This window comes from Tenrec ecaudatus, chromosome 5 (genome assembly GCF_050624435.1).
Source record: "Tenrec ecaudatus isolate mTenEca1 chromosome 5, mTenEca1.hap1, whole genome shotgun sequence".
NCBI lineage: Eukaryota > Metazoa > Chordata > Mammalia > Afrosoricida > Tenrecidae > Tenrec > Tenrec ecaudatus.
The window spans coordinates 132935586-132950498 of NC_134534.1; the positions used below are offsets into that span (position 1 = coordinate 132935586).

Here is a 14913-nt window from a genome sequence, read left to right on the forward strand (position 1 = left end):
CGGGTTTGACCTCTGGGGTCTCCTACAAGGAAACAGACTACTATCCTTATCAGAAGGGAGTGGGCCCTGTTTGTTGTGGGATAAACAGTGGTGACTGCTTGCTCTAGATGGTTGATAGCTCTCAGGGGGGGGGAATAACCCCTGACCTACTTATGATGACCTCCAAGTGTAGTCATTGGAAAGCAGTTTGGCATATAGTTGGGGGAGACAGCTTGGGAGAAATCCTTCTGTATCCCACAATCATCACCACAGTCAATTTTGTAACATTTTCTTCTCTCTTGTAATCCCTGTTACTAGTTCCCTGTTTGTCCCAACCCCACTTAAAAGCCCCAGTGATCCTGTCTCTAGATTCACCCATCCTGAATTTCATATACTGAGAAACATACAGAAACAAAACACAAAGTGTCCACAGAGGTAACCACAATGACAAAACAGAAAAATCCCAGTTGAAAAGAAAACAAAATACTAAACACTAGAACTTTAAGATGGGTCAAAAGGGAGATGAATTGATAAGGTGTTAGATTTTAAATGAACTTCGTCTGCCATGATCTACTTCCCAATGCCCTCTATATAGCAAACTATTCACTTCCCTGGTCTACTTTCAGAGGAGATTCCCTTGAGGCTTACTTAATCCATGTGTTTTCCTCCTCACTTTATTTCCCCCCCTTCACTTTAAAAAATATTTAAACAACACACTTTGAACTGGGTAGAAAGGAGGATCAAATTCAACTTTACATTTTAGCTTGGCCTTATCTACTATAATCATCTCTCCAGTCCTTTGGTAGCGAGGAGATCCCCATCCTTCAACTATGGTCAGAGGGAAATCACCAGACACTTGATCTCTCTCTCTGTGGATCCTGCAAATTGGTTTTGGGCTTCCACCGTCATCCATAGCCCTCTGCAGTCCAAATGCTCACAATAGTTGTGATGCCTTTCCCTTCAGATTTGCCTATGTACCATCCCTGTAGCGTACAGGCTGAGGTGCTGCTTCGTGTGCCCTACATCTTCCTCAGAGTTTTAGCTGAGCTGTTTGGAAGTACTTTAGATATTCAGTACTAGTCCAGATTGTGAAATCCTGGTGGTGTGGTGGTTCAAGTGCAAGGTTGCTAATTGCGAGGTCCGCAGTTCAAACCCACCAGCCACTGCAATAAAACTACGAGGCAATCTTCTTGCATAGAGAGTTATAGCCTGGAAAACCCTATGGGGTAGTTCTCTTCTGTTCTAGATGGTCACCGAATCAGAAGCCCACAGTGGTGGGATTTCTTTTGTAGATGTCTAAAGTGTACCTTTTTTACATGCAATTATTTATTGATTTAGATAAAATGATTAGACGATATAGCAGACGAGTTGAGTTTAAGGGGGGAAAAAGTCCTTTGTGGCATAGTAAAAGATTCTAAATGTGGGGAACAGGAAGGTAACACAACCACAGGAAAGCAATATGCAATAAGACCATGTGAGTATCTCATTTTTTACAAAACCCCAAAGCAAACTTCCTGCCAAGGAGTAGATGCCAACGAATAGTGGCTCTATAGGACAGGTTTCTGAGACTGTAACTCATTTCTGGGTAGAAAGCCCTGTCTTTCTTGTAGGGCTGGTGGTTTAGAACTGCTGACCTGCAGTTAAGCAGCCCAATGTATTACCACTATGCCACCAGAGTTTTTAATTTTTTTACAAGAAGCTTGGTAATCTATAGGGACAGTTCTACCCTGTTCCCTAGGATTTCTGTGTGTCAGAATTGACCAAATGGCAAGTGAATTTGTTTGGAATAGAAGAGATTCCTAACTATATTGTGAACTAAAGTAACTATTAGCTGAATTTTAAAATAAATAAACATAACCAAGAAAAAAAAGAAGCAACATGAGAGGCCAAACCAAATGCTGAGGAAGAATAGGAAGACCAGAAATATAGGATTCTTTGGCCAAATGTCTGCAAAAACGCAACGAAAAAGTTCCCTGTTAAGTCATAATCACGTTGCACATTAATAGGGAACGTCTTCATGCTTCTCAGATGTTTGTCACTGAGAGCAAATGTCCCACGACTGAGATGAGCTTGTGCCCTCTGTCCCCTGGAGATCATCCATATCCCTGTGTGATCTCACCTGGATGATAATCCACTTGCTTGTGGAAGGTGGTTGATTCTACCCAGTGGCCTAAGACAAGCCTTCAACAATCTCCCATTGATCAGGCAAACCCAAACACCTTTCCTCCCTACGGCTAAATTAACACAGCTTATTAAATATTTAAGACCAACGGAGTTTTGTCAGTGAGTTGTGATACTTAAGCTTTTTGATTATTTTGCAATTAGAAAAAAAAACAAACCAAGAACTGCTGTCATTGCATTTCGACTCACAGTGACCCTTATAGGGCAGGGTAAAGTACTTCTGCTGTAACTCTTTTCTGGAGCAGAAAGCCCAGTCTTTTTGCCACAGGGGCAGGTGTGGTTTCAAGCTGTTGAACTTGCAGATAACCAGCCCCTTAAAGCTTTACCAAGTACTGATGCCACTTAAGCACACAAGGACAAGCCTCATGAAAGCTCTCATCATCAGGCAACCCAGCCCGTTCGGCCCTTGCGTGATCAGTCCACTAGGGGGCAGGAAGGAGCTCAGCCGAAGCCAGGGTTCCTCGTTCGTCGGTAACTTAGGGCAACCCTGCGCCTCCGGATGTGACGTCAGCGTGCCGGATCCTCCCGTTCTTCCGTCTCAGCGGAACTTCTGCGCTCCGGGCGTGCGGTCGCTGTGTACGTGGAAGGAGCCCGCGCACGCGCAGTCGGGCCCTCCGCCTCAGCGGTGCGGGAAGAGCTCCGGTTAACACCCCGGCTCGGCGCAGTCGGTTCGGGTCATGGCTGCGCGCTGACGGAGCCCGACGGGTGGAGAAGGAGGCGAGGCCGCCCCTCGGCACCCTTCCCGGCCTCGCCTCGTCGCCCTGGCCCTTGCCTTCGCCGTCGGAGCTGCCACCGCCCCCGTCGGCCAGGCCGGCGAGATGAGCTGGTTCAACGCCTCGCAGCTCTCCAGCTTCGCCAAGCAGGCTCTGTCCCAGGCCCAGAAGTCCATCGACAGGGTCCTGGACATCCAGGAGGAAGAGCCGAGCGCCTGGGCCGAGACCATCCCTTACGGAGAGCCGGGTAAACCGGGGGAGGGGCAGCGGGCACGGGGCTCCTGCGGCTTCCCTTCCCAGGCAGACAGGTGGAGGGCTGGAGAGGGCAGCCCGCCTCGCCCAGGCTTCCGAGGAGGTCCGTCCTCCCGGCCCGTTTCCTTCCCCGACGCTGCTTGGAAGGGCAGGCCGGCCTCTGCTTTTGCCCGGACAAACATTCAACGCCGGGTGCCTTCGTGCCCCTGGCCGGCTCGGCTCGGCGTGTGCTTCCTTCAAGCCCGCCCTCGTCACAGCGCCTAGCTTGTTGTTGTTGTTGTTGTCGTTGTCGTCAGGCGCTGCGGACTCAGCGAGTCCCCCAGTGCGCCCGAAGGAAACGTCGCCAGGTCCTGCGCCATGCTCACAATGATGTGTGAGCCCATGGTTTGCAGGCACTGTGCCAACCCATCTTGGGTAGGGTCTGCCCGCTTGACCCAGCATGATGCCCTTCTCCAGGGACCCGTCTCTCCCGACGACGTGTCTAAAGTGCCCGAGACAAGTGTCGACCTCCCCGCCTCTAAGGAGCATTCTGGCCGCACTTCTTCCAAAAAGTAGCCTTGAAATTCAGCTGCATCCATTGACCGTGCGCTCGGGACACTAGTTGGTGCCAAACTCTCAAGTCTGCTTATCCAAGAGGTAGAAGGAACAGTAGCTGACGGTTAGTGAGCACACTTCGCTTGGCTGCGCACAATGTGCTTTACACTTCTCATTTTCGAATTAGCTCCTGGAGCTAGGTTCGTGCTTTGTGATGTTTTACAGAGGCTCAGAAAAGCAGTTTTCCCTAAGTCACACGGCTAATGAGGGGTGGAATTTGCTGGATGTATCACGCAGGGCGAGTATGGCCCGAGATTTCTGGTTTTCCAGGGCTGTTTTTTTTTTTTTTCTTTTCTAAATAGCCTTCAGATTTGGACATATGACCCTCGGTTGCAGTCCACGTCCGATGTGGACAACTTTCAGGATCTTTGCATGTTACGCTGTCTAAGGAACAGTTTAACATATCTTGTGTGTGTGGTAGAGACTTGCACGTGTGGGGGAGTGAACTTTTGTGTGAAAAAGAACAAATTCTTCTTGACTTGCTTCTTTCTGGTTTCTGTTTTTTTGTTGAAAATTCAGAACCTAAACTTGAGACTCCTCGTTTTAAGATTTTTATCCTATTTTGCTTTTTACAAATGTACGGCTTTGGTGGAATAGCTTCTTTTTTTCTCAGGTAACCCGCATTTTCAGTGATCAAACTTTAGAGGAGACAGAATATGTTTACATACAAAAATACTTATTTCATTATAACTGTAACTAGATTGTGCTACATACTTTAATTTTAAAAACAGAATATCCAGAAGAGTCTTAAGTGTTGGTGACACGTTATAGACATTTATAGGACACCTACCATACTTTTTATTGTACTCATTCAAAGGCGCCACTATGCCTCACACTGTAGTTATTCCTTTTTTTTAAAATACTTTTATTGGGGACTCTGACATCGCTTATCACAATGCATATATTCATCCTGTGTGTCAAGCACATTTGCGCATATGCTGCCATCATCATTTTCAAAGCATTCTCTTCCCACTTGAACCCCTGATATCAGCCCCCAATTCTTCCCCCCCATGAATACTTGATAAGTTATAGATTATTATTTCCGTGTCTTCCATTGCCCTCCATCACCCCTCACCCCCTTTTCCATTATTTGTCCCCCTGGGAGGGGGTTCTAGTGGATGCTTGTCACACTGGCGTTATTTCAATGCATAGTAAATAATCCTGGAATTTGTTACTCTCCAAGAAGCACGTTCGCTACATGTCATTCATTAAGATGACTTAATATGTATAACCAGCAGACCTAATTTTGCATCTTTGAAAAGTTTTGATATGCTGCATAAATTGACATAAAATTATGCTCCCCCAGTGTGTTATCCTCACCAACTTGTAACTGCAGAATGTTTGAGAATTGTGCTCATTTAAATTTAGAAAATGAAGGACTTTTGAAAAGCAGTGCTTTAAACATTTTAGCCAGTAGCCCTTTGATTAGTGCTTTCTTTAGTGGTGTCTGTTCCCAAGACTGATGTAATAATTACCCACTCTTCCCAGAAGAAAATTTTCTCCATAGTGTTTTTTTTTTCTTTAAAATAATCCTAGAGAGCGGCGCCAACAGTCTGTTTGTCTGATTGCCAAAAGGTGAGTGGTTTGAATTCTACCAGAGGTGCTTGGGAAAGCTACCTCTGAAAGATGGCAGCCATTAAAAACCCAGCGGCATGAAGCTGTACTCTGATGCACATGAGATCACTTAACAGCTATCTTAAAAAACCATACTTGTAGGGTAAAAATGCATGTTTCTGAAATTTAGGCATTCTCCTAATTGTTGACATATTTTCAAATTTGGCAAGTGAACAAAACTTTCTCTTAAAAGTGGGTTTGGAGGCTGGGACTTGGAAGGTGGGGTTGTTAAGTTGATGAAAAAGAAATTGTTCTCTGGAAGTTACTGTTCTTTTTTTAAAAATCATTTTATTATGGGCCCATACAACTCTTATCAAATCCATACACACATCAATGGTGTAAACCACATTTGTACATTCATTGCCCTCATCATTCTCAAAACATTTGCTCTCCACCTAAGCCCCTGGCATCAGCTCCTCGTTTTTCCCCCTCCCTCGTGGCTCCCTCCTCCCTCATGGATCCTTGATCATTTATAAGTTATTGTTTTGTCATATCTTGACCTGTCTTACGTCTCACTTCACCTACTTTTCTGTTGTCCATCCCCCAGGGAGGAGGTTATTTGTAGATCCTTGTAATTGATTCCCTCTTTCCTACCCACTCTCGGTCTACCCTCCCAGTATCACCACTCTGACCACTGGTCCTGAAGGGATATCTGCCCTGGACTCCTGCGTTTCCAGTTCCTATCTGTACCAGTGTACATTCTCTGGTCTACCCAGATTTGTAAGGTAGAATTGGGATCATGAGAGTGCGGGGAGGAGGGGGAGGAAGCATTTAGGAACTAGAGGAAAGTTGTATGTTTCCTCGTTGCTATACTGCACCCTGACTGGCTCGTCTCCTTCCCGAGACCCTTCTGTAAGGGGATGTCCAGTGGCCTACAAATGGGCTTTGGCTTAAAGGTAAACAAGCAGCCATCTAGCTCAGAAGCAACAAAGCCCACATGGAAGAAGCACACCAGCCTGTGCGATCACGAGGTGCCGAAGGGATCAGGTATCTGGCATCATCAGAACAAAAAATCCTATCACAGTGAATGAGGGGGCAGTGCGGAGTGGAGACCCAAAGCCCATTTGTAGGCCACTGGACCTTCCCTTTCAGAAGTTACTGTTCTTATCAATTTAGCTTTACTTTTGGAAAAGGACAGGAGCCCTGGTAGTGGATGTCGTGATTACGCAATTGACTGCAATCCAAAAGGTCAGCAGTTCGAAGCAATCAGCCGACAGTCTCCAGATCCTTCTAAGGCAGTTCTACCCTGACTTATAGGGTGACCGTGCAATGGAAACCTGCTGATGCTAGTGAGTTTTGTTTCGCTGAAGGCTATTTGTCATTAGTACTTTGGGTTCAGTTTTTCAATGTTGTCCTCTTTCTAGCGGGAAACTATGTGTTTTGTTGTTGTGAGTGTAAGATGAAATTCACAGGAAGCTGAATAGCAGGTAGGGTTATTTCGCATTGTGTGTCACAGGAGCCCTGGTGGTGCTGTCCCGCAGCATTGGACTGCTAACTCCATGTTCGTCAGTTCAAACCAAGGTCAGTGGTTCAAACCCACTAGCAGTTTCACAAAGATGAGACTGCGCCTTTGAAGATGTATAGCCTTGGAAATCATAGATAGAGTTGCTTACTCCCTACTATCGTGTCAATTCTAACTAATAGTAATCCTGTAAGACAGTAAAGCTCTCTCTGTGGGTTTCCATGAGTGCGACCCTCATCTTCCTCCCTCAGAGTGGCTGGTGGTTTTGAACTGCCGATCTTGTGGTTAGCAGCCCAACTCTAGCCTTCATCACTAGGGCTGGGGCTATAGCGTGACTATGAGTGAAAATAGATTCGATGGTGAGGGAATGATTCTAAGTGAGGTACATGTTCTCGTTGGTGAAACATATTTCTACCTGTGATTAGTTACATAATAAATTCCATTACTTCCTTAATTTGTTATGAGAGGAAAGGACAGACTTGCTTCTGGTGGGCCAGGCCAGGCTGAGTCTGTAACCTGTGCTTCTAACCCCTTGTAGGCAAATCCATACCATTTTCCTTCTTTAAGGCCCAGCTTCACCTGTAAACGAATGAATGATGGAATAGGCAGGAGTTTAACAAATGTACATTATAGGTTGTACAGGGGCGCTTCAGATAGTTCATGGAAGAGTGAAATTGAAGCCCTCTTGTATTCCATAGGTTTCTTCCTTTTTGTTTGTTATATCGCATTATAATAAATTAAGCAATAATAAAATGTTTTGTTTTGTTTTGTTTTGTTTTGTCAAAGGAATAAACCCCTCTGTTGGTGGAGGATGGGACACTTCAACTTGGGGCTTACAATCAAACACGGAACCTCAGAGTCCACCGATAGCCTCCCCTAAAGCAATCACAAAGCCTGTTCGGAGGACTGTGGTGGATGAATCTGAAAATTTCTTCAGTGCCTTTCTCTCACCAACGGAGGGCCAGACCATTCCGAAGAGTCCAGTGGTGTCCACACCTCCAGCTAAGTCACAGCGACCAGAAGAGGAAGTGAAAAGCACTTTACAGGAACCCTTGCACACTGGAGAGGCGAGAACAACCGAAATGGTAGAGTGTAAAGTAAAAGACGCCCCTGTGTGTGCCTCAGGGGAAACTGTGGCCATAGATACTCTGTCGCCTGAAACTGAAGTCAAGCATGAAGAAATGGCCAAGCAGGCAGCTGATATCCAGGGTCCAGCTGGACACTTGAAAGTCTCTGAAAGTGTCATCAGTGTGAAAACGACTGCCCACAGCACGTCTAGCATTTCCACCCCGTCTCTCACAGCAGAGACAAAGGACGCGGCTGTGGAGCCTAAGGAACAAAAGCACGAAGACAGACAGAGCAATACGCCATCTCCTCCTGTTAGTACCTTCTCCTCGGGTACTTCTACCACCAGTGACATTGAAGTTCTAGATCATGAAAGTGTAATAAGTGAGAGCTCAGCAAGTTCAAGGCAAGAAACGACAGACTCCAAATCAAGTCTTCACTTGATGCAGACATCTTTTCAGCTGCTCTCTGCGTCTGCGTGTCCTGAATATAACCGTTTAGATGATTTCCAAAAACTCACTGAGAGTTGTTGCTCATCCGATGCATTTGAAAGAATAGACTCATTTAGTGTCCAGTCGTTAGATAGCCGGAGTGTAAGTGAAATCAATTCAGATGATGAATTGTCAGGCAAGGGATATAGTTTAGTACCTCTTGTCCTTACTTCTTCAACTTCAAAGACGAAAGTAGCGGAGTCTGCTGAAGGCAAATCTGAAGACGTAAATGAAACACTTATACCCACAGAAGAAATGGAAATGGAAGAAAGTGGGCGAAGTGCAACTCCTGTTAACTGTGAGCAGCCAGAGAGCTTGGTTTCTGCTACGGTAGTAAATGAAGGCAATGCCGTGGACGAGAAGACCGAGCCGAGCAAAGCTGCTGAGAGCCAGCCCGAAGCACCTTCAGACACGGACGATATTTGCAAGGTAATTCTAGAAAGCACAATGCTTCCCAGAGATAAAATAATTGTCTTACAAATATTCTCAGTGATGTGTAATGGTTTGCATTGATTAAAGAAGATTGCGATAGTGCCATTTCAGTGTGGCATTCAGGACCTTAGATTTCACTAACTAAATAACTAACTACATAAATAAAAGAATTCACCAACTAGTGCTATTACATTATTTGAAAAGTCTCCAAAAGAGCTATTGTAAAATAACTGAATGGATCTCTAGCTAGTTATTAAAAGGTTAGCACCTTCCTTCCTTAAAATTCTCTCTAGCTAGTGAGCAGTTCCGATTATAAAGCACTAGCTCCTCCTTGTAACATCTCATTTTAACTCCTTTCCAGGTAGAGATGTTGAAAAAAGTATTTTTGCCTAGCCACAGTGTTGGTAGTAAATCGTAAATGAAAATGTAACCTTTAGATTTATTGTTTATGCTTTCCTGGTGTTATGAATTGCTTAGGTTGTTTTCCTTTTAAGCTTTTAAAAATCTCTTATTTATAGCTGCTTCACTTGCATAAGTAAAGGAACAAAGAGGCATACCTTAGGAAAGCCAGCTTACTCTGAACAAATAACATACAAAAGGGCAGCGATGGAACTTCTTTAATTAACATTAAGTCACGGTTTTGGTTTCCTGTGATCTTCAGATGCAGAAGCTGCATTGGCTCTGGCATCTATGTTAGACTCCTGAAATTAGAATGTCCTGTAAGTGCCATATATTGGATTGTTTAATATGAAAAAAGTGCTAGGTTCTGTTACCTTGGCTTCATATTACTCACAAAGTACAACCATGTTATAGTATCAAGCAACAAGAGCAGTTTGTATTGTTAGAAGCCAACACTAGTTACTATTGCTAGGGTATTTTTGGCTCTTTTCAGTGTGTTTAAAGAGGTAAGTGATTTCTAAAGTAATCTCAGATTTAACTCAAGACTTTGAGTCTCTAAGATACTACTCTTTCCCTTGCAAACTTGGCAGAAGTGAAGGAAGTGGCTATTTTATTTTTAGTTTTATGTTGATAATCTGGGGATTATAAAAGTACATGTCTGTAGGTTTTCAAAAACAACTTTTATTTTCCAAATGAAATGTATCATACTAAAAATAAGTATACATTCTTATTTGGGTTAAAGAGTAATAAACGAAAACAGACACGTATGTACCCTCTGCCCAGCTTATCGATATAGAACACTGTTAGAGGCTTTGGCGCCTATTTCTTAACTCCTGATTGCATCTATCTGTCCGCCTCTTTTAGTGAGCGTTCAGATTGTTCCCAGGTTCTTGCTTTTACAAGGAAGCTGTCATCAATGTTCTTGGGCATGTCACCTAGGGCACATATGCAAGACCCTCCTTTTCTGAGAGGTTCCCAGAGTGACATTGTCTTAGCCACTGTTTTACTCCATGCAGTAGGGGATGTACTGATTTATACTCCTACCACCTAGACCAGTGGTTCTCAACCTTCCTAATGAGTGACCCCCAACCATGAGGTTATTGTCATTGCTACTTCATAACTGTGATTTTGTTACTGTTATGAATCTGGCGACCTCTGTAAAAGGGTCATTTGAACCCCAAAGGGGTCGCGACCCACAAGTTGAGAACCGCTGACCTACACATAGGCTCTTGTTCTGAACCCACTATTCCTGATAGTGTTTTATAATTTCTCTATAAGTTAGTGCTGTTTTTATTTATTTTAGTGATCGAATTGCCTTTATATGTCATCGCCTGCAAGTACAAAGGGTCTTCTAGGGTGAATTATTTTGACTTTTATGTGTTCTTCTTATCCAGACAGTTGATTTTCTGAATGAGAAATTGGAAAAGAGGGAGGCTCAGCTATTATCTCTTAGTAAAGAAAAAGCCCTTCTAGAAGAAGCTTATGATAATCTGAAAGAGTAAGTATTTTACAAATGAGGATAAGTTTACACATCTAATAGGGTTTTATACTCTAATAAGGAATGTTAACTTGTTAAATTATAACTTAATTAAATTATTGAAAATGAAAACATTTAAATTCTACCTAATGTAAAGATTACTTTTCTCCTCCAATTATTCTTATTAGATTACATTTGACATTGAAGAGAGATATTTGTAAAAATCCAACAGCAAAAAAACCCTCAACTTTTTCCTGTTATTATTAATTATGTTTTAGTGTTAGAAATTTAAAACAAGTATATCTAAGAAACTGATATTTTAATTTAAAAATACAGAATTCTAATTTATTTTAAGGAGATGAGTAGGGAGATATTACATTATAGGATAGGATTGAAATATGTCTCCCCAAGTGAAAATTCTTAACCAAATTAGTTTCAACTTTCAGAAATAAAAAATGGTATTGACTTTTTTCTCACTTTCGCACATAGTGAAATTTCTCAAATTTTATTGTTGGGGAAATTTTCACTTAAAAAATTTTTTTGAGGTATGTTAAATACATTAAGCAAGTAATTTTTCTCTTGAACATTAATAGCCCGTAAGCTCTATTTTAACAAAGTATTTACTAAACATAATGTTGTCTTCCTTTTGATATTGGAATTCATTTTGTTTCCTTGGGACTCTATAAACATTATTATTATTTTGAATTTAGTGAAATGTTCAGAGTGAAAGAAGAAAGCAGTAGCATTTCTTCCTTGAAAGATGAATTTACTCAAAGAATTGCAGAAGCAGAAAAGAAAGTTCAGCTGGCCTGCAAAGAGAGAGATGCTGCTAAAAAGGTAAAGAGAGTTTAAAACCATTAAAATGAAATAAAGCTATCAAATTTTGAGTAATATATTTATAATACTTTGGTATTAGACGCAAATAAAATTAAAGAGATACCAGGTAGCATATTCACACTTGAATTGTAGTTTTGTGGTGGATGTATTTAAAATGACAGATTTATGAATGCAAAAAAACTGAAAGAATTATACGTCAGTGCTTTTGGGAGATGTATAGAAATGATTTTTTTTTTTGTGAATGATAATCTTTATAAGTGATAGTTCCATCAGACTAACTTTTAAATCTTAAAGGCAGTATATAAATCAGTTTATCATTCCTCTCATATACTATTTTCCTAACATTTCAAACATACATGTTTATGCCAGCCAAATTAATTTTAAAATACAAACTTGTAACAACTAAGCCCTTTTAGGAAGGTATAATATTGATTTATTCTGATGCTGGGTTTCTTAGCCTGGACTCTACGAATTTATATTGTATGAGACTGTGCTACACAGTATAGGATGGTTAGCAGCATCCTGGCCTATACACACAAGATACCAATGGCAACCCACCCCAGGTTGTGAAAACTGAGAATGTCTTCAGATATTGCCAAGTGCCCGTGGAAAGCAGAGCGGCCCCTGATTAGGAGCCTTTATTCTATAGCATTCTAGTGTGGAATAGTTGACTCTGAACAGAAATTGGTTAACCAACTAAGATGGCATCCCAACTAATAGTCATAACATGGACTTAGTATTTGTTTTTAAAGCTCCATTCGGTTGTAGAAGTTCCCCCTTAGTGTTACCTCTTTATTAACTTGAGTGTTAAAGGGCCGGCATTTTAATTTTTCTGTGTATGTTTTCACAGAAAGTCAGTATGTCGTATACGTCCCTCTACCTTTTATTGACTGGCACTTTTCAGACATAGCTTGAGCCTACATAACTAATTTTTTCTCTTTTTTTGTCCAGATATACCAGTTAAATTAAATTAGGTTTTAAATAGTATTTGTATTCAAACATGATAGCTCAGAATAGATTCAAACCATCAACTATCTATGATAAAACTTAGGTCAACTCAGTTTACACATGTTATGGGTACTGCTCCTCTGATTAGGATCCTCAGAACATTCAAGGGGGATTTGAATTACCGTAGGTGAATTGGGAGACAGATAATTTCAACAAGTATATACCACATAAAGAATGTTCTAGATAGAGAAAGTGTTTGAAATAGTATAAAGAATGAATTCTGACTTGAGGAACTTGGGGAGATCTTACGGAAGACATGCTGTTCTTATGGAACCTTCATGAATGGAGCAGGTTTGGGCTGTGGAAAGTGGATAGCAATGTTGTGATGGTACACAGCCTGGACTTCGGTGTCTCATCAACCTGGATTCGAGTCCTAACTATATCAATTACTAGTTGTTAGACCTGCGAAGCTTACTAGAGCTCGCTAGGCCCTATTGGTGTCATTGAGTAATACTAGTGCCTTCCTCAGAGGATTTTGCAAGGAAAAAATAATAATGGATGCAAAGCATGGATTAAATCCTTAGTAGACATTCATTTGTTGTAGCTGTAACTTACTTCTGGAGTATATTTGAAAGAAAATTTTAAATCAGAACACTTGTTTTCCTCACCACACTTCTCCATGGCCGTCTTCCAAGATAGATGCTCGTGATGTTTGTCTTGCTGAATCTCTAAGAGAAGAATATTGAAGCCTTTACTTACATTTCACCACACATTGCTCAGCTTGAAGAGTTCTAAATAAGGAAAATACAGTAAAAATGGAGTTAGATGCTCTGAAATGTTTTTCCCAATGTAACTTTCAACCTATAGAATATGACAGGGTACCAAAAACTCCAAAGTTGCACTGGGCAGAGTGAGGCTTTCTTAGTTTGCAATTCTCCCGCTGGGCGAGCATCCAGCACCTCACTCTGAGTTAGTGATGCCCTCTGGTGTCTCTGGTCACAGTGAATTGTTTCGTAAAAGTAGTTTAGCTTCAACCTCTTTTTGTTGTGATGGCTGATTTAAGAGAACAGTGTGAGGCTGTGAAATTTTGTTTCCTGTTTGGGAAAAATGCTCCAGAAACTGTTGTGATGTTAAACACAGCTTACAGGGTCAGCACTGTGGGAGAAACTCAAGTGGACGAGTGGTTTTCTCATTTCAAAAGAGGGGAAATGTCGATTGATAACAAATCTCGTTCTGAATGTCCGTCAACTTCCTAATGGACGAAAATGTCAACTCATAGTTCATTTGGAGTTCAATCCACCGGGTCAGACAGTTAACCAAGCTTTCTATTTAGAGGTTCTGTAAAGATTGTGTAACTGTGCGACAAAAAAGGCCTGATTTGTGGCAGACGGGACTGGTTTTGCCACCACGACAGTGCACCTGCTCATGCAACCATCTCAGTGCACCAGTTTTTGGCAAAATGCATGCCTCTCTTGCCCCATGCAACTTACTCACCTGACCTAGCTCCGTGCAACTTGCTTTTGTTTTGGCGATTGAGGAGGGACCTGAAAGGACCATGAATTGATGACATAGAAGAGGTGAAGAAAAAACAAGGGAGGTGCTGTCAGCCATCCAATCAGATGAATTTGAAAAATGTTTCCAAGAATGGAATTTCAGATTGGACAAATGTATTGAGTGTAATGGAGAGTACTCTGAAGGTTATCAGGTTGTTTTGTAAAAAAATTTAAATACATAGCTTGGAAAAATAAATTCTGGGTTTTTTTTTTGTATGTTCTCATTTGTACATGTTTCCATATTAAAATGTGTTCATATCTGAATTTAGGTTTTGCATGTCATTTTCAAAGCTATAAACTTATTAAACAAAATTTAAAGATTTCTATAAGGAGCCCTGGTGGAACAGTGATTTAAGTCCTAAACTGCCTGCTGACATCATTGGTTGGAGCCCACAAGCTGCTCCTCAGGAGAAAGATGAGGCAGTCTGCATCTGCAGAGATGTAAAGATCCTTCTCTGCCCTGTGGGATGCTCTGAGTTGGAAATGGCCCTATGGGGATGGGTTAGAGAGAATGTGATGATTGATGGGCTTTTTGAATATTGGGGGGAAGTTGGAAAATATAACTAGAATTAAAGTAATTTTTTTCCAAGTAATTTCTTTATGGTATTCAAAGAATGGTTTTCTCTCACATTAGGAGATCAAGAGTATAAAAGAAAAACTTGCCACGAGGTTAAATAGTTGTGAAACTACAGACCTTTTGAAAGACAAAGATGAACAGATCCGAGGGTTAATGGAAGAAGGTATGTAAATGGTTTAGTTGATTATGAAAAGTAAAATAAAAACCGTACATGGAGTATCTAGAACAGACAAAGCTACTAGGCTAGAGTTTTAATGTGGTTGCCAGCAGTGGGAGTGGTGGAATCATTGTACAAGAAGAAACGAGTTTCTGTTTATCGTTAAGGAAAATTATAACAGT

General features: G+C 41.7%; 1 protein-coding gene across 1 annotated transcript in view; it reads left to right on the forward strand.

Annotated features, from left to right (window-relative positions):
• The first annotated feature begins 2732 nt into the window (after nucleotides 1-2732).
• TMF1 (TATA element modulatory factor 1) overlaps nucleotides 2733-14913 on the forward strand; it is a 48564-nt gene continuing 36383 nt past the window's right edge. The window contains exons 1-5 of the mRNA XM_075549907.1: nucleotides 2733-3120; nucleotides 7582-8780; nucleotides 10577-10680; nucleotides 11370-11496; nucleotides 14632-14737. Coding sequence (XP_075406022.1) covers nucleotides 2979-3120; nucleotides 7582-8780; nucleotides 10577-10680; nucleotides 11370-11496; nucleotides 14632-14737 — 1678 coding nt within the window. The 5' untranslated portion in view covers nucleotides 2733-2978. The remainder of the gene's footprint in view (nucleotides 3121-7581; nucleotides 8781-10576; nucleotides 10681-11369; nucleotides 11497-14631; nucleotides 14738-14913) is intronic.